The sequence below is a fragment of the Microcebus murinus genome, chromosome 18 (assembly GCF_040939455.1).
Source record: "Microcebus murinus isolate Inina chromosome 18, M.murinus_Inina_mat1.0, whole genome shotgun sequence".
Classification (NCBI taxonomy): domain Eukaryota; kingdom Metazoa; phylum Chordata; class Mammalia; order Primates; family Cheirogaleidae; genus Microcebus; species Microcebus murinus.
Window position 1 is genome coordinate 38,163,749 of NC_134121.1, and position 24,495 is coordinate 38,188,243.

The following is a 24,495-nucleotide window of genomic DNA, read 5'->3' on the forward strand; positions in this document are numbered from 1 at the left end:
GAGAGCGAGGGCTGAGCAGGGCAACTCCAGGGTTGGGATGTCGGAAGGTCACATCCTAGAGTTGTGGTTATCAAACTTAGCTGCATGTGAGGAACACTGGAGGAGCTTTTAAAAATTCCGGCGTCCAAGCTGAACCCTGAGACCCGTGAAATCAGGACCTCTGGTGGTGCCCCCCACCCTGTACTGGTAATCCTGAAAACTCCCCAGGGGGTTCCAATGTGTAGCCAAGTCGCAGAACCAGACATGCCTCAGATCTGAGAACATGAGCCTGCAGCCACAGGAAGGAGGGGTCCTGGGACATGCCAGGCCCACGACTACTCCCAGGTCCTCCCCCAGCCCGCCCGCCACTCACAGGCTGAAATTCTCGGGTAGGAAGCATCGGTTGCGAAGCAGCCCTGCCCACAGCTGGACGCCGACGATGCCGAAGATGAAGAAGACGAAGAAGCAGAGCAGCAGCACGTTGCCCAGCATGGGCAGCGTGTCCAGCAGCAGCGTGACGAGGATACGCATGCCTGTGGGGGCAGAAGCCTCGCTGGGGACGCCAGGCTGGCAGCACTCCCAGGGGGGCCTTCTGGGGACGCTTATGGCCCAGCTCAAGAAGAAGGGGAGACCCACAGACACCTCCCGCTCCCCAGGCAGCCCCTGTACCCCTCGCCGCACCCACCACCCCTCGTGGCCACCCACACACCACCACCAAGGAGCCAGAGTAGTGTGGTTTCCAGAGCACCCTCACGCCACGTCCCACCCAACTCTCCCGACGCCTGCGCAGGGCGAACGCTGCCACCCCCGACTTACAGGTGAGAAGCCCAAAGCTCAGAGGAATGACCGACTAGCCCAGTATCACAGGGCTGCTAAAGTAGGCGCCAGGACTCAAACCCCGGCTTCGCGCTTCGGAAGCCCACCACTCCCAACACACACACGCTGCCCTCCCGCTTTGTCTCCGCAGACACAGTCACCTGACCTTTCTACGCTATCACCACTGGGGAAACTGAGGCAGAGAACACCAGGAAGGATGTTAGCAGGATGTCACTTGGAGAGGCAGCTCCGCAGCAGGGGCAGGACGCCCTGTGCTTCACCGTGGTTCTGCGCCCCCCAGCCCTGATTCTGTTCCCTGCTGGGTCCAGATCCCCAAATCAGGACCCGAAGAGACACCACCCTATCTTCTCAGAAGTCCATCAGTTAACAGCCCCCTCCATGGGGAAAGCCACTGAAACCCCCCTCCCAAATAGCCCTGTTAGGGATACTTCCCTCTCTCTCTCTACTCCAGGTCTAGAACCAGCCCAAATGGTCGGAACCAGTCCCCCGTCCCTGTCCATCAAGCCCTTGTCAAACACACAGATCTCTAATGCCTTCTTTAGACCCCCAGAGTGCCATCTATGGTCCCCTGCCCCCTCCAGGGCAAAAACTTCTAAGCAGCAGCTAATTAGCCCTCTTGGTGACTGCAGTAAGCGCCCAGCCTGCCCCTGCCAGCCCGGCCTCCCCCATCCCCCTTCGGCTCCTCTGTGCTCCAACTGAGATCAATTCCTCAGGGTTTGCATTAAGGGAATTACACCGGTGGTTAGACAGAGGCCTATAAATCTGCTAGCCATCACCTGGGGCGGGAGAGGAGGCAAGGCGCCCCTATTCCGGAGCTCCTGTTAACACCAACACACCCCAGCCCCCAGAGAACACACTCAGCAGCTCGGCCCTCCCAGAGGCAGCCCCGTCGCCCTCTCTCTCTCTCTCTCTCTCTCTCTCTCTCTCTCTCTCTCTCTCTTTCACACACACATACACACACACACAGAGGGAAGGGGGCTGCTGCTACAGGCACCACAATCAGACACAGACACCTAGAAATGCGTTCCCCCCTCCCCCCGGGGACCGCAGGGGGACCATCTGCAGCTTGTGTAGGTTGGGGAGTTGCAAAGGGGGCCTGAGCAAAGTGGGGGGGCAGGATGTAGGGGGAGCTAGAGCTGCCAAAGCTTCGCTGGCTCCAGAAACCAATGCGGTTTAATTTAGATAATGGTCCCGGCAGTCACTGCAACGGGTTGGAAGGGGCTGGGAGGGAGGAAGGGAACAGAACTGGGAGGGTGTGGCATGGAGTGGCCTTGTCTTGCGAGAAGTCATGTTCAGAGTGGACAGTGTGGTCTCACCAGTGAGAACCAGACCACATGAGCGCTGCTCTGGCTAGAACAGGCCATTCGCACCTTGCATCCAACCTGGCCTGCCAGCCTCTCCACCCCTACTGCCCTGGGGGGTCATCTAGCTGAAGGGAAAGGGTCATCTGAGATGTTTCTGAGACTCTGACCCAAAGCCAGGCTAAAATGGGGGGAGGGGCCGGGCGTGGTGGCTCACGCCTGTAATCCTAGCACTCTGGGAGGCTGAGGCGGGTGGATTGCTCAAGGTCAGGAGTTCAAAACCAGCCTGAGCAAGCAAGAGCAAGACCCTGTCTCTACTAAAAATAGAAAGAAATTAATTGGCCAACTAATATATATAGAAAAAATTAGCCGGGCATGGTGGTGCATGCCTGTAGTCCCAGCTACTCGGGAGGCTGAGGCAGGAGGATTGCTTGAGCCCAGGAGTCTGAGGTTGCTGTGAGCTAGGCTGATGCCACGGCACTCTAGCCTGGGCAACAAAGCGAGACTCTGTCTCAAAACAATATATCTAATAAAAATAAAAATAGAATAAAATAAAATAAAATGGGGGGTCTTCCCAGGTGACTCTCACAGTGCCACAGCCAGGGGCAGGGGCTCCCTTTGGTTCCAGTGACCCCAGCTCCCCACTGAGCCTGTGAGAGCTCAGGTGAAGACACGGGGTGGGGCTGAGATTTCCACATTCCTCTTGGGGCCCTCTGTCTACGGGCTGAGGGCCCAGGGGTCACTCACTGGGCACCCGATTAATGGCCCTGAGCGGTCGCAGCACACGGACTGTCCTGACAGCTGAGAAGCTGACGTTCTGCAGGTCCAGCGAATACTCCAGCATCCTGTGGGAGGGGCCCAAAGGGAAGCCCTTTGAGTCGGAGGCCACCATGGGGTCAAAAGAGGTCAAGGAGGACTCCTGCTGTGCAGGCCGAAGGATGACCTCTGGTTCCTCCTGCACCAAGAGACCCCGAGGATCTGGCTCTGTCTGGGGGTCAGGGCCAGCCCAAGCCAAGGACCGACTCCGCCTCAGAGAAGGAGGCAGAACTGGGGGAGGGAGTGGAAGTCAGAGAGGTCCAGGCAGGAGCGCTACTGGCAGGACAGCCTCAGACCCTTAGTGGGTGGCCAGGGAGAGGGCAGAGCTGTAACTGGCTGGGCGCAGGGGCAGGAGGCCTAGAACCCCGGCCCTGAGGAAGGGACTGATCTGATCCATGCTCTTCTGCCCCCAGCCCAGGCCCTCACCCAGCGATGACGATGAAAAAGTCAAGCCGGTTCCAAGTGTCTCCCAGGTAACACTTTTTCCCAAAGATGCCCAAGGCCACCATCTTCACAACCATCTCCACAGCGAAGAAGGCAAAGATGAAGTCATCGAAGGCCTGGTGTGGGGACAAGAGGCTGCTGAAACTAAGAAGGGGATCAGGGGACACCCTCCACCCCACCCCCCCCGTCATCCCCTGCCAGTTGGGTCAGGGCCTCTTGCAGAGAAGGAGTCAGGGGTGTTAGGATTAGAAGCTGCATGCCCCCAACATTCACAGCACACCCACCTGCAGGATCCGGCAGCGCTGGGAGTCACAGGCGATGTCCTCGCAGGGCCGGAACATGCCCAGGGTCACACAGTTGAGAAGGATGACCAACATGCTGATGCGCTCAAACCAGGTATTGGGCCGTCAAGGAAACAGCTGGCAGGGCTAGAGCTGGAGCCCCCACACCCGCCCTGCCACCGCCTGCTTGTTGGCCCCCACCCCATCCAAGACTAGCCAGGTGGCGGGAGGAGTGGGAGGGGAGGACTTGACCAAGGCTCACCTTGGTCACCTCACCTCTGTGGACCCAGTTTCCCTATCTGTAAAGGAGGAAAAGCCACAAATACCCTGACTATTTGCACAAGCCATTTGGGGAATAGAATCGATCGTGCCCGTGGAAATGCCAGACACCGTGAGTTTGCTGCTGAATGTGAATCCTATTCTTCCTACCGCACAGGGTAGATGTGAGAAGCAAATGAGATAATGTATGTGAATGTGTTACACAAACCTAAAGTCGGATTATGCTGCCTTACAGTTTACCAAGCACTTTCTCACAATGCCACAGCTGATGCTCACCGCAGCCCCGGGAAGCATCTAGGGGAGATCATTTTATTCCCCGGAACCCAAGGAAACTGAGGCCCAGAGAGCTGAAGTCAAGTGTTGAAGGTCACCCGACAAGCCAGGACGAGGCTGAGGTTTCCGAGCTCCTGATCTGTGATGCTCCCCTCTGCACACCGTAGCTGCTCAGGCAGGCAGAAAGGGGCTGTTGTGACCGCCCCAGCACGAGGACAGGCAGAGGTCCACAGTGGTGGTCCCCTTTGCTACATACAGCACTGGAGCCCGTGGCTCCCTCTCCCACAGCCAGCCTCCTGACCTCTCAGAGCCCTCAAACAGCGGCTGGACACACTCACGCACTCAAACACTGAGGATCTGCTACACGTTAGACACTGTGCCAGGCATAGCCCCCGGGCCGTGCAGGACAAGACCCTGCCCACACAAGCCATGCCGCCATCACACCTTCTTGTGACTTCCAGCCCAGACCAGCCAAAACAGCAAGGGGGAGGGGGCTCTTTCTAAACCCTGCGTCTTTCCACAGAGTGGATTCTACTAAGTGACTCACTCCCAGCCCATCAGCAGGACAATGTGCGAAATACCCTCTGGACCTTACAAGGTTCCAGGCACTAGACTCACAGACAAAGGAGGTGAACAAGTAGAGAGAGGGGACTGGGGAAGGGAGACCACCTAGGGAATGGCAGCCCCCGGCACGACCCACCAAGCCAGCCTCAGTGGGGCCCACAGCACGTGAAGTCTTCCTGTCTTAACCCAACTTCAGGAATGAGAAGGTCTTGGCCAGGCGTGAAGGAATGTCCCATGACTCCCCCAGTCCCCTCGCAGCTCTCCCCCCGCTCCCCACTATCCAGGCCCTTTTCCTTTGGACTCACACCCTGCCCGCCACCTGTCCCTGGCACCGTGGAAGTCCTAAAGCCCTGCGGTTTCCCTAATCTCCACCCCCTTACAAGAATAAGAGTTTTTTTAAAAGTTGTAGGTTTTGGGGGGTAAGTAGGTGGGAGAGAGGAAATAGAGAGTGCTCTGTTTCCATGGAACTGTTTTTCTGAGTGGAGCCAGAGCCCAGTGGATCTCTCCCCAGAATGAAGGTCAGCCAGGGGTCACCCTGGAAAAAGGGGGACAGGGAGGGAGTCATCATTTGAGAAGGGAATACAATTACCCTCGAGAACTGGTCTGCTTTCCCCTAGCTAGCCCTCTCCTCCCTTCTGCAGGGAAAGGGGGTCTGGGAGGGTGCCATGTGAGCAAATGTCTCTACATGAGGGAGGGTGGACAGTCCTTTGGGGAAGAGGGGCTCTGGGGACATCTGTTTGTACCCCTCTAATGGCACAATCCCACCATGTTGATCACCTAAGCACTAGTCTCATCTCCCTTACCGAGCTGTGGGCTCCCGACAGGCAGGGGCACTCTGATACACCTTTCTATACTGCCCAGAGCTTGCAGTAGTGCCTCGTATGTGGCAGGTGATCATGGGAAGAGTGAATGAAGGAACCAATCAATCAATCAATCTCCCTGCCTGGAAGCCAGATGTGTCTCCCCATTCATGCTTTCCCGCCTTGCTTCCCTTGATAGAGATGAACTGATTATAACCATGGTGGGAGGAGCAGAAGTGACCCCGTAGAGGAGCTGCCTTTCTTTCTGTCCCCACCTTACGCAAGTTCAGCCTGGAACCTCTTCTAGCCAGAGTCTGCCTCCAAATGACCCCATGCCCAGCTCTTAACCATGGCAGCCCTTTCGCATTTCAGCCTATTTCCAGTACGCCCTGCCTGACCGCCAGCTCTCGCTACAGGTGAGCACAGTGGACAGGGAAGAGACCAAGGCACAGGAAAATGTGGGACAATCTGAATAGAGGAATAATTAATGGGGGGGGGCTTTCACCCTTCTCAGGGTTGGGCTCGTTTCCTTGGGAACACGGCAGTATGTCACTGTGTGATGTTCTTCTGTTGCCATAACAACGGGAGGATGTGTCACCAGGTGGTGTGGATTTGTTGCCATGGTAATTAAAGAGACCCCCACACACACACACACACACAGGATCTCCCCTCACTCAGTCTGCTGTCTCATCCTCATGCAAGGAAGGGGGATCAGGGAGACCCACAGGTTATCAGGTTGGAGGAACCATGTGACAGACAGATCCCCATGGTAACCAAGGGAACGGGGGACACTGGTTGCCATAGCGATTATGAGACCTGTGTAGTCACATGCCTACTGTTGCTATGGTGACTGTCTGGGCTGGAGTGGATCCCAAAGGGGGGTAGGTGAGGGGAGGATCTTTCTTCTCCCCACAAACCACCATCAAAAGCAGAGAAAAAGGAAATGGCAGAGAGAGGAACCCCACTTCCATCCCTCCTCCTTTTTTTCTCCCTCCTGGGAGAGAGAACTAGAGCATGTTATCTCCACAAATGAGTCCTCTCAGTGGGGCTTTATCTAGATAGAGCCCTTGCCTAGCCTGGCAGCTGGAAGGGTGAGGGAGCGGGGAGAGGGGGCGGCCTGGGTACCTCTGGGTGCACAGGGGCTCTGGGCATGAACCGAGAAGGGAAGCAGGCCCTCTCGCTGCCCCATTCCCTCCCAGGAATCTGGAAATCTGAGACTGAGGAACGTTGAGGAGGAAATGGGCTGAGACCCAGGAGTCCTGGCCTTCTAGTGAGAGGTGGGGAGTTGGTGGGGAAGGCTCTTGCCTTGCCCATCCCACAGACAGGCCAGTGTCTGTCGGATCCAGGAATCCCACGGGGGCTCAGCCTCGTGGCTCACGTTGGGGTGGGGTGGGGGTGTGAAAGGGGACTCCCCGCGCTGAGCCCCTACTCCTATAAGCCTGTCTCTCTGTGGTCCCCCCGCCAAAACTCGAGCGTGTGGGTGTGTGGGGAGAGAGGTTTCCAGCTGAACTGAAAACTGAAGCCCACAGAAAGGCAGCGGGCCCCACCCAGAGACAGAGACATGAGACACAGAGACACAGAGAGACGGCCCACTGGAATCTTTGAGAGGGGAAATAGGCCAGAAATCTGATTCAAACGTCTGTGACTCTGTGTGTGTGTGCGCACGCGCATGCCTGCGCGTGTGAGCAGTTGTGTCTGTCGCCATCCTGGCTGAGGCAGGCAGGGCGGGGTGAGAGCTGGGCGGGAGCAGGCAAGGGGTGCGGGGGGGCTGTGTGGTGGGGGTAATCCCAGGAATGCCTCCAACTGGCACCATGGGTGACGAGGAGTCCCCAGCAGAGCGGTGGAGGGCAGCGGGCGGGAAGGAGAGTGTGTGTGACACAGAAGGGAGGTGGGCCTGGGGCAGAAAGGCTGCCAAGGGGTGAGCTGCCCCCAGTCCCATCCAATTCCCAGCCCCAGCCCTTCACCCCGGAATCCCAGGGTTCGGAAATGGGAGGAGGGAATTGACGAGGAGACAGGAAGAGCATCCACCCCCCATTTCCTCTGAGGACAGCCATGGAGAATGCTCCCTAGGTAGGAGAAGCAGGCAGACTTGTGGCAATGGGACAGTGGCAAAGAAGGCTCCAGAAGTCCCTGGTGCCCCCTCCACTCCAGAGGCGCACACTCAGACACACAGAGTGACGAACAGTCACACACTCACACTCGCTTCTGGAAGCCATTAGGGCTCCTGCCGGTCAGGCCTCCCCCTTCTCCCCCACTCCTGGCAGGCTCCCCTCTCCCCTCTGGCCCCCCTCCCACTCCCCCCCTCTCGGCATCCCAAATGCCAGCCTGTGATTTCCAAATGAGAAAAAGCTGTGCTGGGCTCTGAGCTTGGAGAAACTCCTACACAAACTTCCAGATGTGACACAACAGCCAGAGAGGGGATGCTCAGGATCTCCTTCCGGGAGGGAAGCTCATGCCCTCGCCCTGGAGAAGCTCACACTGGTGAGGGGGCACATGCCCTACAACCTGGTGAGGGGGCCTTCGGGCTCTGGCTTGACTGTCTGCCAATACCCTGCTCTCCCCAACACCAACACATGCACTTGTGCACCCCTCTGCCTTTTGCTGCCCTCCCTCCCTCCCTCCAACACACACACACACACACACACACATACACACACATACACACACACACACACCATTTCCTACCTGGGTCTAGATTGCCTCTCTAGGAAACCTGGTCTCTTAAAGAGACAGAGAGGAGGGGCCAAGAAGAAGAATGTGCCAAGAAAAGCCAAACTAGCTTCAGTTAGTGGGAGCAGGGGGAAAGTGTCCTTATGTCCCATATCCCTCAGGCTCAGAGGTGCACAAGGACCCTTGTGGAGCAAAGGCAGGTTTCACATATACCGCAAAGAGAGAAAAGGAAATAGGAAGGCCCTCTGGCAACAAAAATACAGGTTTCCCGTGGCCCTTGGGTAGGATGGAAGTGGTGGGGGGGCACAGCTCAGGCAGCCCCCTTGCCAAGAAATTGTTCTCATCCCATCCCCAGGCAAGCCAGGCTCAGCTGCTTCTCCAGACCTAGCTAGCGAAGCGGATGTCCCCCGTCCCCAACTCCCACTCCCCGAGATAAGCCTACTCCCACTCCCAGGATGAGCACCAGGCTCTCACCTCTCTTCCATCAACCCAACCCTCACCACCTGTCTTCTTCCAGACCCTCAAGGAAGGAGTCTGCCTCCAAACCCTCCACTAGCACCTGGAGATACGGCAGGTGGGAAGAGATGCGAGCCAAGAAGCCTGTTTCTGGGGACAGGGCAGGGAGGGAGCTCTCTCTATGTCCCCCCACCCGGACCACAGAGGACAGAGAGGCTGGTGCTTTTCACCCATTATGGAGGGGGTGGGTAGTTAGGGGCAGAGATGCTCAGAGCCCATCCTTCTCCATATATTTGCCATGGAGAAAGGGGCCTGGGGGTGGGGGATCACAGCTCAAGATTGTGCCTATTCAGAGGACCACAGACCTCAGAAGCCCCCACCTCTCTTTCTGTGGCTCAGAGAGAAAGGAAGAAGGGGCAGGGGATGGGGAGAGGGTGTGATGAGGGGAGCTTCCCAAAGACCCAGGGGGGGGGACCTAAGCTCATCCCTGCTATGCGCACTAGAGGCAGCAGAGCTGCAGAGTAAGGGCCGCACCAAGCTTCCGCATCCCCCTTCCCCAAGGCAGAGTCCAGGCTGGGCTCTCAGAGGCTGTAAGGGAGACCTGGGGCTTCCCACCCTAAATCCCAAAGAACCTCTGAGCTGGAAGGAAGGAATCAGGAGAAGATGTCAAGACCTGGGACAGCAGTGCAATCTCACCCCACCTTTCCTTCCCTTGGTGGCAGGATCCACCCCAAGCCTGGAGCCAGGCATTAGTCAAGCAGCACTTTGTGCTTGGGGTTTCACAGGCTGGGGTCTCTTCTACCACTCCAGACTGGGCAGAGTGTAGGGGGCAGTGCTAAATCCATCTCCCTAGAACGTGGGGCTTGCATTCCCCAAACCCATCTGCAGAGTAGACACTGGGGTGGTGGACGCAAGTCTTCCTTAGTGAACACACTCACAGTCTCACTGTTCCCCCAGTACTTTCGAAGGGCTGCAGTCCCCCATACCTGCCTTGCTAGCAGCGGGAGCACTCTATTTGTGAAAGGGGAGGAGTAACCTGGACCAGCTAAATCCCATCCCCCACTTGCTAAAGCTCTTGCCACAGTCTTTCCCTCCACAAGAAAAAATCCAGTACAAAACTCCCCAACCCAACCTCAAGCACCCTGCATGGAAGAAAGAACTGGGGTGGAGGGAGGCGCTCCCGGCACTGGGCTCCGGCTGAAAGGGGCTCCACTCCAGCTCCGGGGCAGACGGCCCCCCTCCACCACATCTTGTTCTCATTCTGCGCCCCTGACATCCGCCGGAATCTCCTTGTTGTGCCTCCAACCCGCGAGGTTGGGGGTGGCGGGAATAGGACCTGGTCCCCGCCCCCCAAATCTCCCTCTGGGTCAGTAAAAACCTCAGCCTTAAGGACCAGGTGGGGGGACTGAACCCTAGAATCCGCCGCAAACTTTGGGGCGGGGGCAGGAGGGAAACCCAGGAGATTGCGGTTCCCACTCTTCCGTCCCCGCAGCTTCCTCCCCTCCCCAACCCCCAAACTCGGAAACCAAACCCAGCTCGCTAACCGGCGGCGGGCGGAGTAGAGCTCCCAGGCTCCTGAAGCTTCCCACATCTGGAGGACGACCCTCCCCTGCCCACATCTGGAGAGCATCCAGCTGCGGACCATCGGGGTACACCTCCTCTCTTTTCCTGGCCAGGACCCCAACCCCCCAAGGAGGACTGAGGTGTGTGTACGGAGGTGGGGTTCGCCCCGGGTACTCGACCTGCTTGCGTCCCCGCTCCCGCTCTGACGCCCCCTCCCTTCCTTAGCAGACCCCTCCCGTCTGCCCACCCTCCAGGCTCACTTCTCTGACTCACCTGGCTTTCGGTCCCCTCGGGCGGCGCGGCCCGCCCCGCTTCCGACCCAAGCCTGGCCGTCGTGCCCCGAAGGATATGGGTTACAGACCGTGCGGAGACACCAGCTCCGCGGGCGGCTGTCCTGGCTCAAGTAGAAAAAAACCACTGGGGCCAGCGCCGGGTACGGCAGCCCTTCCGCCTCGGAGTCCGCACTGCCCGGGTCCTTTTCTGCAGACCCTGGCCCCGGCCGGCCCCCGGCCCCCGACAGGTCGTTGAGCCGCAGGAAGCTCCGGGGCTGTCCCGACTCCTCGGCGCCCGCTCCATCCTCCTCCTCGTCCATCCTCTGGCCAGCCGGGGCCCCGGGCGGTCCGGAGAGGGGCGAGCGGCGCCCCTCAGAGGAGGTGTCCTCACGCAACCGGGGGGCCCCGGCGGGGGCGCATCTGGGGGGCTCTAGGGCGCAAGCTGAGCCCCCGGGAGGGCCAGTTCAGCCCAGCTCCCCCTGCCCGCAGGGGCATGCTGCCCGCGGGGCGCCGGGTCGCAGGGAAGCCCCGCCCGGCGCGAGTCCCGCTTCCCCAGGGCCCCCGGGGCTCCCCGGGCCAGCCGGCCGGCTCCCCGTCACTTTGGTCCGGCTTCTTCGCTTCGCGCCCAGGCTCCGGTTGCCCGATTCGGCGCTACCTTCGGCCAAGCGGCCCCGAGATGGGGAGAGACAAGGGGAGCACCCGTGGAGGGCGGGGGGTCAGGCGAGGGCGCCCCCACTTCCCGCGGCGCAGCTGGAGCAGGATCTAAGGGGTCAGCATCGTCCCGGCTCCGCGCCAGCGGCGGCGGGGGGAGGGGAGGAGGGATCTCTTTGGGGGTGGGTTTGAAGGGGGTGGGGGGCGGCTCCTTCCTCCGCCCGGCGGCGGGCTCACGGTCAGGGAGGGGCGGGGAGACGGTGGGGGGCCGTCCTGGGCGGGGGTGGAGGCGGAGATGCCGCCGCCGCAGCCGCCGCGGTGACTGCCGCTGCCGTAGCTGTCGCCGGCGCCACTGCCTCCTCCTCCGGCCGAGACGCGGAGCGAGCAAGCGAAAGCGGCGGCGAGGAGCCCGGCGCACACCACAGCTGGATCCCTCACTCCAACTTCAAGCCTCGGCCCCGCCTCTCCCCTGCCAGCCTCGCAGCCAATCGCCGCGCGCCGTCGGCCCCGAGCCGCGCGCCCATTGGCCAGCCGCCGTGGCAGTGCGGGCGGGAGCGCCGGGAGAGAACCACAGCTGGAATCCGGTTCCCACCCCGAAGCCCAGGACCGCCCCTCTCCCCTCCCCTTGCCCCTGGGTCCGCTCGCGAAGGCTGGAGCCAATGAGACGGCTGCCCAGACCGAACCCACTTTCCTATTGGCCTCTGGGGTCTTTGGGACTCCCCTGGAGTGAGCCCCAGAGAATCAGTATTCGGCTCGGAGGTCTTGGGGTTGCACTGCAGGCCCCGGGGATCCTTTGTCCACGACCCCTGAATTGGACAGCAGCCGGAGGGCGGAGCTCCTCTCTGGGCGGGCCTGGAGAAGGGAGCAGGCGGCACAGGGGTGAGGGTGTGACCAGGGTCCCAGAGTGAGAGCCTGGGTCTCCACACCTGGTTAATCGTCCACCCTGGAGCTTAGCCTGGGAGCGGGACTGGGGAAGGGGAGGAGCAGAGCTGGGGTCCTAGGGGTGGGGCTTCGAGCTGGAGGGGGCCGGTCTTGGGGAAGCAGGCAGAGCCAGGGAAAGGCAGGGGAAGGCATGGTCGGGGTGGCTCCCACCGACCTCTTGGGCTTATTGGTCCTGCTCCAAAGTACTCTTCTGAGGCTTTGCTCCTGACCTGCTAACCCTGACTTGCTGGACCTGACCTCACGTTGGCGCTCCTGAGCTTCATTCCCTGCCCCCAGGGGTCCTTAGAAGGGCGTGGACTCCACGAGGGGGCTTCGAGCTTGGGCCCAGACAGATAGCTCCGGACCGCGAGCTCGGACCCCCAGGAGCAGAGCGAGGACTCCTGCAAAGGGACCTGCAGGGCCTCGAGTGTGTGGGAGGGGGCGGGAGCACAAACCTGGCCTTTACCAACTCTTAACCTTCAAAGTCCCCACCAAACCCCCCACTCCGCGCCTCAGTTTCTCCCTCTGGAGTTCCAGTATGGCTTAGGGGGAGGCCGCCGGTGGGACAGGAGCTCCGCCGGGCTGCTCCCCTCGCTCCCCTCCACCCCACCGGCAGCGGGTCCTCGTGAGTCTGTGCTTTCCTCGCGCGCACACGCACGCGCAGACCCCGGCCCTCGCCCCGCCCACCTCGCGGAGTTCTGGGGCTCGGTGAGCTCTAGCTCCCTCCCGCCGCCGGCGCCACTGCTAGAAGATGAGGCTACCCGGGAGCGCCGGGCAGCTGGAGTGCCGGGCGCGGGTGGGGGGACATCGAGGATTAGACACTGGTAAGCACTTCCCCACCGTCTGCGAGAGGTAGACACGGCGGAAACGAGCAGGTCAGTCCGCTCTCTGGAGACTCGGGGCGCTTACGCCACTGCAGAGAGGCCGAGGGATAGACCGGATGACCTTCGGTACCCCCTCCCCCGACTCCCGGGCCTTCTTCGCTCTCCTAGGACTGCGCCACCCACGCAGCCCCCGCGCTCCGCCGCGGCGGGGGTTGGGGAGGGCGTCTCAGCTCCGGCCACGGAAGGTTACGGGGTGGGATGGGGAGGGCAGAGTGGCTGCTGCGCTGTCGCCTCCCTGGTTGCCCTTTCGCCGAATCCACGCACCAAGCTGTGCGAATGAGGCCGGGCTCATTTGCATTTCATGCTAATGAGCAGATCCCATAAGTGCCTTTTTTTCCTGGCGGGAGTCTCTGCTCTCATTCCGAGTGTAAGGCTCCAGAGTCCTGAACTCGGGCCGTCTTCTGGGAGCGGGGGTGCATTTATGGTTGCACCGCGTGTCTGACACCTTCTTCCCTCCTGCGAGTCCGCAGTCTGCTGGGTCGGCCTGCCCTTCCCTTCAGGGTAGACGCCCCAGGGCTGGCACAGAGAGAGGTAGGGACTCTCATCACTCAGTCTTTGCAGAGGGGGAAAATGAGGCCAGAGAGGCTTGCCCACCTCGATGGTCAGGTTCCGTGGTGGTCAGCAGGCCCCACACCCTCATCCATCATCCAGGCCACCCCTGGTCTCTGGCTGAACCCTGTTCTAGAACATACCCAGAAAGGAGGGCAGGCACAAAAGCCTCTGGAGAAATTGAGATCCACATCTGCTTCCCTGGGTTTGGGGCCTGGGGGAAACTTGCCACCCAAGACATCCTCATCCCTGTACTAGGGCACCAGGGGACTGTGATGTCCAGTCAGAGACGCTCCCCCTTAGCCTGGTGGGGGAGGGGCGGGGAGGCAGACCCACAGGGAAGGCCGGAGCTGAAACCGTCTTTAACTCCAGCCCGCCAAGCCTCCGCTCTGACGTCACCGCCTGAGAGCGGCCTTCTTTCCAGCAAGTGTTTCAATGCCTCTCAAGTGCCAAGGTGCTGAGGACACACTACCGAGCCAGACAAAAGTCTGGAACCTTGTAGCACTTAGCCCAGGCTGGGATGACAGATGTATGCTTGTGGTGATGAAATGACTGTCTCCTCCTCCAGGCTCTGTGTCCCTGGAGGGTCCGAGTCCATTCTGCGCACTAGGACCTAGTCTAGGGTTTGGCACATGGTTGTTAGGTGAATAAATAACCTCAGGTGGTGAGAGGGAAGGGGAGGGAAAAGAAATTCCTTTTTTTGGGCTTCCGTTTCCCAACAAAGTAGTTAAGCAGAAATGTCCAAGACCTCTTCTACCACCCCCCACCCCCCATACACCCTGCTCAGGGCTCCTGCAGTGACCCCTCCCCCACAGCCCATCTGGCTCCCCCAGGAGCAGAGACAGTCCTGCCATGTGAGCCTCTTTGCTCAGGATGATACACACATTACCCCATTTGGTCACCCCAGCAGCCCTGAGAGCTGAGTGGGTGGGCCCCCATTTTTCAGATAAGGAAGCTGAGGCTTAGAGAGACGAAGTGACTTAAGTGACTGCCCACACCTCATAGCCTGTCTCCACTGCCCCCGCCCCCAGCTCTGCTGCTGGGAGAGGAGGGAGCACACACCCAAGAGGGACAGGCACCAAAGGGGAAGGGAGGCTGCAGGGACTTTTAAAATCCCACATCTGAGCAAAATTTATGTTCAGCCCTGCCCTCTTTAGAAATTCATGGCCTCCTGGGAAAACCAACCCTTCAAGGCAGTAACTCCTTCTTCTGAACCCATTTACAGAATCCCATTGTCATGTGCGTGCCCAGCCGCAGAGCAGACTGGACGGAAGGAAGACACCAAGTGCACCCACCTTCACAGCTGTGCCCGGGCATCCTGGGGAAGGGGAAACCTTGGGGGTCATTACTGTACCCTGAAGGCCCCAGAGGGAACCAGAAGTGCTGAGGAGTCACAAGGCAGTCTCTTACCCTCTCTGGGCCTCCAATTTCATCTACCAGTACGAGGATGAAAGTACCTGCCGCCTCGCCAGCTCATTCATGAGGGTCAACGGGATGACAGTGGCAAGAGGGCTTGGTAAATTGCCCAGACTATTCCAAAGCCAGGACTGGGGCTGCCAAAAAGGCCACCTGTGCTTCACCACACTCCATCCTCCCTCCCTGCCGCCTCCCAGGCCCGGCTCCACTTGCCCAGCCCTCTGGCTTCCTGGGGAGGCTGAGTGGGCTCCAGCTAGAATGGGGCCAGCTGACCTCGTTGGCCGGAGTTCTAATCCCCTCCAGATGGGCTGGTGGCTTGCACCAAGGGTCTGGCTGCCCAGCTGACTCTGGTCCTGGTGCTCATGTGTGGCTGCAGGTGACCACGTGCAGGGAGTGACTCCATCCAGTCCCCTGCTCCTTCCTGCTGCACTCCTCCCCATTGCTGACATTCCCCCAGGCAGTGGCCCCATCTGGCTGCTCCTTGTCTCCAGCAGCCTCTATTGGCTGTGCTGCTTGGTTGGGGGGCTATGAGGATGCCCGGGGCTCAGCATACCCCTCAAGGCCCCAGGGGGCAGCTACCCTCCCATCAGCCTCAACACTCCATACCAGCCCTTCTGAAAACATGCTTCCCAACCACACACAGCCCTGTGGAAGCTAGATGGGGTTTCTGGAGCCGGCGAAGATGTATGTGCCAAGGATGGGACTCAAGAGCATCTCCCAACATGAGCAGGCAGGAGGAGGTCACAGGAAGGCCCTGGCTTTCTCTGCAGCAAGAAGGACTCAGATAGATTTGGGGAAGGACTTGTAACCCAACAGATGCTCCAAATGAAAGAGAACTCTTTCCCCAGACCAGCTTGTATGGCAGCAGAGGGATAGACAATGTGACCTCCTGCAGGGAGGCCATGCTTCCATCTTGGTGTGGAGGGGGCTACATGGATATCCCCAAAGAAATGTCTTAGTCCTGATGACAGCACTTCCTGCAGTGCACCAGGGCATGTGCAAATATCACCATTCTGTGAAATATAAAGTATCTCCTACCCCTTCCCTGGCTCAAGACAAGGAGACAATGGAGAGGGGCGGCAGGTCCCCTTCTTAGCATCTCCTGGGGGTGAGGACTGGGCTTTCCCCGCCCAGGCCAGTCCACACCCCCAAGCCCACCTTTGGTCATTTGTGCTTCATTTTAGTCCCCTGACCATAGTTTCACCCAGGCTGCAAAGGCCATAGATGGGGACAGGGTCAGCCTGGTGACCTCTGGAGGTGAAGGAGGAAACAGAGGGGTCAGCTGGGGACTCCCAGACGGGGGCTGGGCTGCTGGCTCCCTCCCTCACAAGTGAGGCTGAGCTCCTGAGGTTACCGCGGGACGCTGTTTGATTTATTTGAGGTTGAGCGGGTGCCCACGGGGAGGCAGTGAGGATGGCCGGGATCACCTGGTGGCAGAGTGCCCAGGGATGGCCACAGGTTCTGCAGAGTCCTTGAGGGCCTAAAGTCACTGGTTGTTTGGGAAACTCTACCTTCTGCCCCAACCCAAGGGGGCTTCACTGATGTAGTAGTTTGCGTAACTCGCAGGGCTCAGTGACGGGCAGGGAGCAGGCTTGATTCTCACACACATAGGCAGTGGCCCGGTCTTCTAGCCGTCGAAGGGTACTCAGGAAGGGCAGCTGGCGGGACATAAAGCTCGAGGGGTCCCCATCAGCCAGAATCAGCACCTAGGGCAGCAGCAGAGCATAAAGGATCACCTGGGGGCTCAAGGTTCACTGGAAGGTTACCTCCCCCCAAGCCTTCAGTGGGGACAGATGTTGGGGCACCAAGGAAGGGAGAGGGCAGCTTGGGGGAGTTGGGGTGGGGCCCACAGGGACAGGCACCTTGTTCGGGATGTACATAGAATGGACGCACTGCACCAGAGCTTTGGTGTCCTTGGCCTGGCGGTCTCCACAGATGACGATCTGGCCGGAATAGAAAGGTCACTCCGGTGTCAGATGATGGAGGGTCTGAGCCTCAGACTTGCCAGGGCTTCCCCATCCTCCTCCCTCCTCCCTCGGCCACCCGTATCCCTAAGAAGGAATGGGGACTCATCTCAACTGCCAGGGGGCCGCATCAGATTTAATGCTAGGCAAGTGGGAAAACACACACACACGAGGATAAACAAAGAGGCAAAGTCATGCGTAGTGGCAGAAACAGACACAGGAAGACACACGCAGAAGACCCACAACACATAGATCCAGAGACACACACAGTAGTCACAAATGCACACAGCAGATGCCCACGGGGAGGCAGATACCACACAAGCCCCTCCAGACACGCACACGCACACACACACACGTGGGCAGACACAGAGGCACACATGCAAAGGCAAGCAGGCAGCCCTGCAGACAGGCAAACACTCACACCAGCACGCCCCCCACAGCAGGTACACAGACACACACCTCCAGGGGCACACAAACCAATAGCACAATAGGGACAGAAACGATTACACTGGTACACAGAGACACACAGAGAAAGACTCCACCAGCCACCAGGGACCCATATTTAGCTCATCTCCTGCCCCCCACCCCCCGTACTACTCCGACAGCCCCAGCGACAGACACTCACAGGTCTGTCTCCTTAGACCCACAGTCACCCCGCCGCAGATAGCAGAGACCTGCCTCACACGCCCCTGAGCTCCGGGGCAGCCCGCACTGTAGCCCCAGCTGCCCTCCTAGCCGGGGGCCCAGCCCCAGTGCCCGCACCCCTCACCTGCTTGAGGGTCTGCTGATGGGCTGAGAGGGTGCGGACCATCTCGGGCAGTGCCACCGGGACACGACGCATGCGCTCTGAGAAGGCGGTCAACAGGCACACGCACTTGTCCATCCAATCCTTGTGGCCCGTGAAGCCGTGCAGCCGAAGCAGGTTGTGGGCCGACACGGAATTGCCGCTGGGCTCTGCGCCATCCTGGTCTGCAGGGGGTGGAGGGAAGGGAAGGTCACTGGGTCTCAGGATCCAGCCCCAGCTTTGTGTCCAGGGCCCCTGGGGGAGGGGCACAGAGAAGAGGCCCTGCCCATACTGCTCCATCCTGCCCCGGGGTCTAAGAGTTGAAGACCAGCCCCTGCAGCTACTGATGCTTCGCCCTCTCACCCACGTCCCCAACTCCATGTGTGCCAGGCCCACTCCTGGGCCCCGGGTTCCACCTCACTGAGAACTTTGTCCAACCAGCCAGCTGCTCGAGCCAGAGTGGTTTCACCCTCACCCCCTTCCTCTCCCTCTTCCTCCACTTCTAATCCATCCATGATTCCTGCTGGGACTATGGCCAGAACAGGTCCCAATCCCACCACCTCTCCCCATCTCGTCCCTCTAGCATCATCGGAGCTCCGCCCATGCCTGCCTGGGCTGAACACCACTGGTGGCCTCCTAAGGGTCTGCCTGCTGCCCTGCCCCATCCCTTTTCCGCCATTGGTCAGAGCAGGTCACAAGCTGCTTAAAATCTCCTTGCCCCACCCACCTCGACAGTACCCCCCCCCCCCCGCCTGCACTCTGCCCCCCTCCCACCTCTCGTGCTGCCCCCCTGCCTGAACTCCCTCCCCACCTGTCTGCGACCACATGGCCCCTCTTGCCCTCCAGATCTTGGTTAAATGGCACCTGTCACAGGTACAATCCGATCTCTCCCAGGCCAAGGTGGGCCCCTCTGTACTTCTTTCCCAAGGCCCTTTCATTCACTCAGCTAACATTTATCGAGCACCTGCTATGTGCCAGGACAGACCTCGGGGACAGAGCAGAGACAGAAAGTCCTGCTCTTTGAAGAGCTAAAATGAGTGGGGGGAGAGAGACCATTAACCACAGACAAGGCACAGGGGTGATCGGGGGACAGGTACATGGTAGAAGCTCCTACTTGTCCAGGGCACATAGCACAATTTTAACTACATGCTGGTGCATGCATTTTTGCATTATTGCTGTCTATGACATAGTTGTCTCCCAGATTGTACTGTAAGCTTCCTGAGGGCAGGGACCAAGTCAGCCTTGCTTAATGTCTGAATCCACAGTGCCAGTCACTGTGCCAAGTGTGTTCACAGAACGGCTAAATGAGTCTTCACACCAATCCTGTAATGTAGTGCCAACGTTAGCTCCATTTTGCCTATTAAGAAACCAAAACTCAGGCCGGGCGCGGTGGCTCACGCCTGTAATCCTAGCTCTCTGGGAGGCCGAGGCGGGCGGATTGCTCGAGGTCAGGAGTTCGAAACCAGCCTGAGCAAGAGCGAGACCCCGTCTCTACTATAAATAGAAAGAAATTAATTGGCCAACTAATATATATAAAAAATTAGCCGGGCATGGTGGCGAATGCCTGTAGTCCCAGCTACTTGGGAGGCTGAGGCAGGAGGATTGCTTGAGCCAGGAGTTTGAGGTTGCTGTGAGCTAGGCTGACGCCATGGCACTCACTCTAGCCTGGGCAACATAGCGAGACTCTGTCTCAAAAAAAAAAAAAAAAAAAAGAAACCAAAACTCAGAAATGCAAGACCAGCCCAAGTCACATGGTTAATAAGTAGCAGAGACATGCAGCCAGAGGCTCCTGCCCACGCCAGCTCTTCCCGCCACACTGCACTTACACCTCCCTAAGGGAAAGCCAAGCCCTGGCTAGGGCCAGGACTCTGGGCCAGCCCCACACCCCCACTGACCATCCTTCAGACGCAGGGGCAGGCCAGCCCCGAGCTCAGCTTCACTGCAGAAGTAGCCGCCACCCTTGGCGTCCCAGAAGAGCCTGTCCTGCGTGTCCTGCAGCCGCAGCGCCCACTCGAGCCACGAGCTCTCCTGTGAGGCCTCGTACAGGTCCAGCAGGCCCCGCACCACGAAAGCGTAGTCCTCCAGGAAGCCCCAGCAGGGTGGATTGCTGGGGACAGGCAACAAGGGAGGGGCTGAGGACAGGCACAGCAGCGAGGGCCTTTCACAGAGGGGGCCCTTTTCATGCATTTGTTCATTTACCCTCCAAATGGCCCCTCGTGGGTAGGTGCCTTCATTTTCCAGATGAGTAAATGGGGCCAGGGAGGATGCGAGCTCACAGCAGGCACCCGCAGAGCCAGCACTGGAGCCCACTGGAGGGGAGGTCAGGTAGGGACATGCAGGGAGACTAGCCACCCCCACCCCACAGTCTGCCCAGCTCCCCACCTGTGCTCCACAGTCCCCCCTGAGCCGCTGTAGCAGGTCCGCATGAGGCGGCCACTGGCCACATCAAACATGTGCCGCTTCAGGAACTTGGCACCATTGGTGGCACAGTTGACCAGCTTGTCTAGGCCCAGGACAGCCCCGGTCACAGCATAGCCGGACACCATCAGGCCTGGAGACAAAAGAGACCAGTGGTGGTAAGAAGCTGGCCAGGGCCCTCCAGGCATGGCCACCCCGACACCTCAGGCCCCGGACACCTCTCCGGAGCAGTGGGGTGGTGCACAGACAGCTTGGGCCCCAGAGCCAGGCAGGTCAGCGTTCCTGGCCCTTGGGTGTGACCTTGGGCAGATCACTAAAGCTCTCTAAGCCTGTCTGCTCCTTTGCAGATTTGAGGATAATAAACCTACGAAAGGAAGCATTAGCATTTGGCAGGTGCCTAACAGACAAAAAGGGCCTCAGCCGGGCCGTCCCACCGTTCCAGGCGGCCAGCATCTTGTTGTCTAGGTGGGGCTTGGGCCGGTGTTTCCGGGCCTGGGAGAGCTTCTCCAGCCCCGCGTTGAGCAGGGTCCGCACGGCCTCCACGTCCAAGCCGAAGCGGGCAGCGGTCAGCTCCAGCGAGTACCGGACAGTCAGCACGTTCTGGCCCTGCAGCTCCCCCTTGGAGTCCTGCGGAAAACAGCCTTTGTCGGGGCGCCCACAGGCTGGGCGGGCTCTGGCCCCTCTCGTGTCCCCAGAAGCCCTCACCTGAGTGGAGCCGATGTTGCCGGCCTCCGTGAGCCCGTAGTGCTTCATGAGGAGCTGGCCGGAGGTCAGAGGCTCGGTGGCCCCCGGCACAGGGTCAGGCAGGAGCTGCTGGATCTCCTTGACCGTCCACACATAGAAGGCACCCTCTCTGGGACGCATGTTCCGCTCTGGGGGCGAGTCTGCGTCCTCCGCACAGTAGAAGCCTCCAGACTGTGGGGAGGGAGAGTTGCTGGCCCCAGCCTAAAGGGCAGGGGCGGCCCCAACCCACTCCCCCTGCTGCCAGGCCCGCCTGCCTCAGTGGACACACACCCGGTGGGTCAGGTTCCGAGACACGTACTGCAGGATGCCTTTGGCAACATCAGAGTAGAATTCATCACCAGAGATCTGAGGAGGGGAACAGAGGAGGCTGTAAATGGAGGTCACTGGGGCGGCCTAGGGACGTGGGGGTGGGGTGACATTCTCCCAGGACGATGGCGAGGGAAGACTGGGTATAAGCAAGGGAATGAGGGGTTTAGACTAAGTGGGATCCCCAGGCACCTGGAAGGCCTGCGAATAGGCCACCGCGAGCTGTGCCTGGTCATAGAGCATCTTCTCAAAGTGTGGGATGTGCCACTGGCGGTCCGTGGAGTAGCGGTGAAAGCCCTGTGCCAGGTGGGACGTGGGGCTGGAGGCTGATCCCAGCCTCTGCCTCACCCACCACCTCCCACCGCCCCTCCAGGGAACACCCGCCGCCCCCTCACCTGCCCCACATGGTCTCGGATACCCCCGTTGGCCATCATTTTCAGGGTGTGCAAGGCCATCTGCTGGGCCCGAGAGCCGTCCGGGGTCACTCGATGGCTGAGCCAGTAGGAGAACAGGAAGTTCAGGATCACTGTGGGGACCAAGAACACACGGGTGAGAGAACAGGGTGCACAACCTGGTGGTCAGGATGCCTCTGGCCAGGTCGGGGCTAGGAGTTCACCCAACAGCCAGTCTCTGCACAGGCTGGGAGTTGGGAGGTCAACGGTCAACCCAGAAGACAGAACGTCACTGCCCAAGCCAGAGGTCAGAATATCATTGGCTCACACACAGAGGACCAGAAAGCTGCTGACCAGACCAGAGCCCAGAAAGTCATTAGCCAAACCAGGGTCACAAGAACGAAGTCAATGACCAAGAGTCAGAAGGACATTATCTAGGTCAAGGTCACAGGGTCACAGCAAAGACCAGAAGTTAGGTTGTTACTGACTGGCTAGGGATAAGGAGGTCACTGGTCAGGAGGACAGGAGGCTCAGGACCAAGACAGGGGTCAGAAGATCATTGACCAGGACAAGAATCAGAAGGTCAGGCTCGGGGTAAGGTGGGCAAGGGGACACTGACCTGGTGTCGGAAACTTGGGGGCCTCTGCAAAGCCACCATACTCCTCGTCATAGCCCTCATCCAACTGCTGGAAGCAGCGGCTGTTCATGGTGGCCGCAGAGGGCGGCAGCTGGCGGTCACCCGTGCTGATCTCCGACCGGGCCAGCAGGGTGGTTGTGACACGCTGGCTGTTTTCTAGCAGCGTGTTCTTGTTCTGTTTCCACTTTGGGAGGTGGGGGCACAGCTGGGGGTCAGCTTGGGGTGGGGGCCCTGGTCCCCTCGTCCCTCGCCCAGGTCCCCAACTCCCTCCCTTGCACACCCACCTGGTCCCGTATTCTCAGCAACACTGTGTGGAAGCCTACTCGGGTCAAGCCATCCTCGGGAGGGAAGTAGGTGCCCCCGACAAAGGGCTGGAGGTTGGGGGTCAGCCACACGTTCATGGGCCAGCCCCCACCACTGCTGGTGGCCTGGGGGAGAGAGGGCAGGCGTGACGGGAGCCGCGCCCCGAGCGCGAGCAGCACACACACCCGAGAGGGAAGACCGCTCACCTGCACGAACGTCATGTACACCTTGTCCACGTCGGGCCGCTCCTCGCGGTCGACCTTCACACAGACAAAGTCCTCGCTGAGCAGGCGGCCGATCTCCTCGTTCTGGAAGGACTCCTCCTCCATCATGTGGCACCAGTGGCAGGTGGAGTACCCCACTGGAAGGGGGCCGGGGGGAGGTCGGGGGCCAGTGATGGGCTGGGGGCCAGCCGAGGGGCCCCAACTACCCGGGACAGGTCCCGACCTTCAGTCTCCTGGGAGCCCCCGGGGCCCAGAGGACCCTCCCCCAGCCCAGGGAATGCGAGTGCATTACCTGAAAGGAAAATTGGTTTGTTTTCTTTCCTGGCCTTGTCGAAGGCTTCCTGTCCCCAGGGGTACCTAGACATGGCAAGTGGGGCATCACTCAGCAGACCTGGGGGTCGAGGGCGAGCCCGGGACCCCAGCTGCTTTGGGAGGGCACTGGGAGAGCACGTACCAGTCCACGGGATTGTAGGCATGTTGTAGGAGGTACGGTGACTTCTCATTAATCAGGCGGTTGGGGGTCTTCTGGGGCGCGGACGGGGGACAGCTGGGCCGGCTTCCCTTTCCTCCCGCAGGCATGGGCCCTGAACTACTGACCGACGCACTCCGGTCCTTGTCCCGGGAGGAGCTACCCCTGGTGAGGCCGGTGGGTCACATGGGTCCAAGGCCTCCCCCAACCTCTGCCAGGACCCTGGTTCCCACCACACCCCACCCAGCCCCCAGCCCCCCTTAGAACCCACCTTTCTGAGCCACGGGGGAGACTGTGGCCTTTGTGCTCCCCCTTGTGTTTTGGGGGGGGTGAGGAGAGGTGGCTCATTTGGGGGCTCCCTGCCAGATAAGTCTCCCCCAACCTCTCGGCCCCCCGGCCTTGGGAAGAATGACTGTGAAGTGGGGGCGGGTCACAATAGGCAGAATGGTCCTGGGGGCTCCATTCTTTCCCCCTAACTGGGCCCCTCCCTGGGTGGGGGGTGGGGCTGCATGGAGGCGTTTCTATGGCAGGCCTGGGAGGGAGACCTGGCAGGGAGGGAGACCTGGCAGGAAGGCTGCCCACTGCTGGTGGCTGCACAGGTTAAGAATAGTAGGGTCTGGGACTGAACCAGGTGGGGGACAACCAGAGGAAGACAGACATAGAGTTTCCCTCACTCAACGGCCACCTGCTGGGCACTTCTGCAGGGCCAGGTCCTGTGCTAGACACCAGGACACCTAGGGAACCCAAAACAGGCCCTGACCTCAGGGAGTTCGGCCTGGGAGAGTGGCTGGGAGGCTGGCGCTGCCGGGCAGACCTAAATAATGACAGGCCCGTGCAGCAATGAAGGACAGTGACGGGACACAGGGTGCTGTTGGAGAATGGCCCTGGGGCCAGCATTGGGTGTAAGGAAGGCTTCCCGGAGGCAGTGTCAGAACAGTCCTTGGGAAGCCAGCCTTGCAGCGGCATGGATGGGGGGAGGAGGACCTTCCTGCAGGGGTCAGGCCGCGGGAGTAGACCGGAGGCGGGGTGGGGCGAGGACCAAGCATGCAGGGGTGGTCCAGGCAGGCACCGAGACCACTCTGGGAAGACCAGCCACGGGGCCCCGCAGGCGCAGGGCGCGCCCCCGCGGCCCGCTCGCCCGCCCGTACCTGCGGCTCGCGGCGAGGCCCGGCCCAGCTCCGCCCAGCAGAAGGCCGCGGCTCAGCCAGACCCGCGCGCCCAGCATGGCTGCTGCGGGCGGTGGGCCGGGACGCCGCGGACAGGAAGGGAGGGCAGGAGGCTGCGAAGGGCGGGCCGGG

At 60.2% G+C, this 24,495-nt stretch overlaps 2 protein-coding genes across 15 annotated transcripts in view; both read right to left on the minus strand.

Moving 5' to 3' along the window:
• Positions 1 to 11,355, minus strand: part of CACNA1G (calcium voltage-gated channel subunit alpha1 G) — a 63,581-nt gene extending 52,226 nt beyond the window's left edge. For 11 of the 14 annotated variants that reach the window (XM_012789781.2, XM_012789779.2, XM_012789775.2 and 8 more), the window contains exons 1-5: positions 10,614 to 11,355; positions 3,662 to 3,773; positions 3,360 to 3,493; positions 2,865 to 2,962; positions 353 to 512 (exon numbers count right to left, since the gene is read on the minus strand). In XM_012789781.2, coding sequence (XP_012645235.2) covers positions 353 to 512; positions 2,865 to 2,962; positions 3,360 to 3,493; positions 3,662 to 3,773; positions 10,614 to 10,855 — 746 coding nt within the window. In that variant the 5' untranslated portion in view covers positions 10,856 to 11,355. Of the gene's footprint in view, positions 1 to 352; positions 513 to 2,864; positions 2,963 to 3,359; positions 3,494 to 3,661; positions 3,774 to 10,613 lie in introns of those variants that run through there. The other 3 variants (XM_075994472.1, XM_075994471.1, XM_075994470.1) reach the window with 1 other exon arrangement.
• A 4,951-nt stretch (positions 11,356 to 16,306) lies between these two features.
• SPATA20 (spermatogenesis associated 20) lies at positions 16,307 to 23,635 on the minus strand. The gene is made up of 16 exons (XM_012789782.3): positions 23,469 to 23,635; positions 23,183 to 23,362; positions 23,021 to 23,085; positions 22,711 to 22,865; positions 22,486 to 22,629; positions 22,184 to 22,385; positions 21,568 to 21,698; positions 21,365 to 21,469; positions 21,137 to 21,211; positions 20,828 to 21,037; positions 20,557 to 20,749; positions 20,087 to 20,255; positions 19,600 to 19,811; positions 17,690 to 17,889; positions 16,819 to 16,899; positions 16,307 to 16,662 (listed from the first exon to the last, which is right to left on the minus strand). Exons 1-16 carry the CDS (start codon positions 23,543 to 23,545, stop codon positions 16,492 to 16,494), a joined length of 2,370 nt encoding a protein of 789 aa, XP_012645236.1. The 5' UTR covers positions 23,546 to 23,635; the 3' UTR covers positions 16,307 to 16,491.
• Positions 23,636 to 24,495: the final 860 nt, after the last annotated feature.

Bases quoted from the DNA above. Each gene is read 5' to 3' on its own strand.
- SPATA20 (XM_012789782.3), bottom strand. From the start codon at position 23,545: ATGAGCCACCTCTCCTCACCCCCCCCAAAACACAAGGGGGAGCACAAA. The intron at 21,470-21,567 runs GTGAGGGGGCGG...CACCTGGCACAG, and splicing joins TCCGAGACCATGTGGGGCAG to GGCTTTCACCGCTACTCCAC. The intron at 16,900-17,689 runs GTGAGGGGTGCG...TATTCCGGCCAG, and splicing joins ATCAGCAGACCCTCAAGCAG to ATCGTCATCTGTGGAGACCG.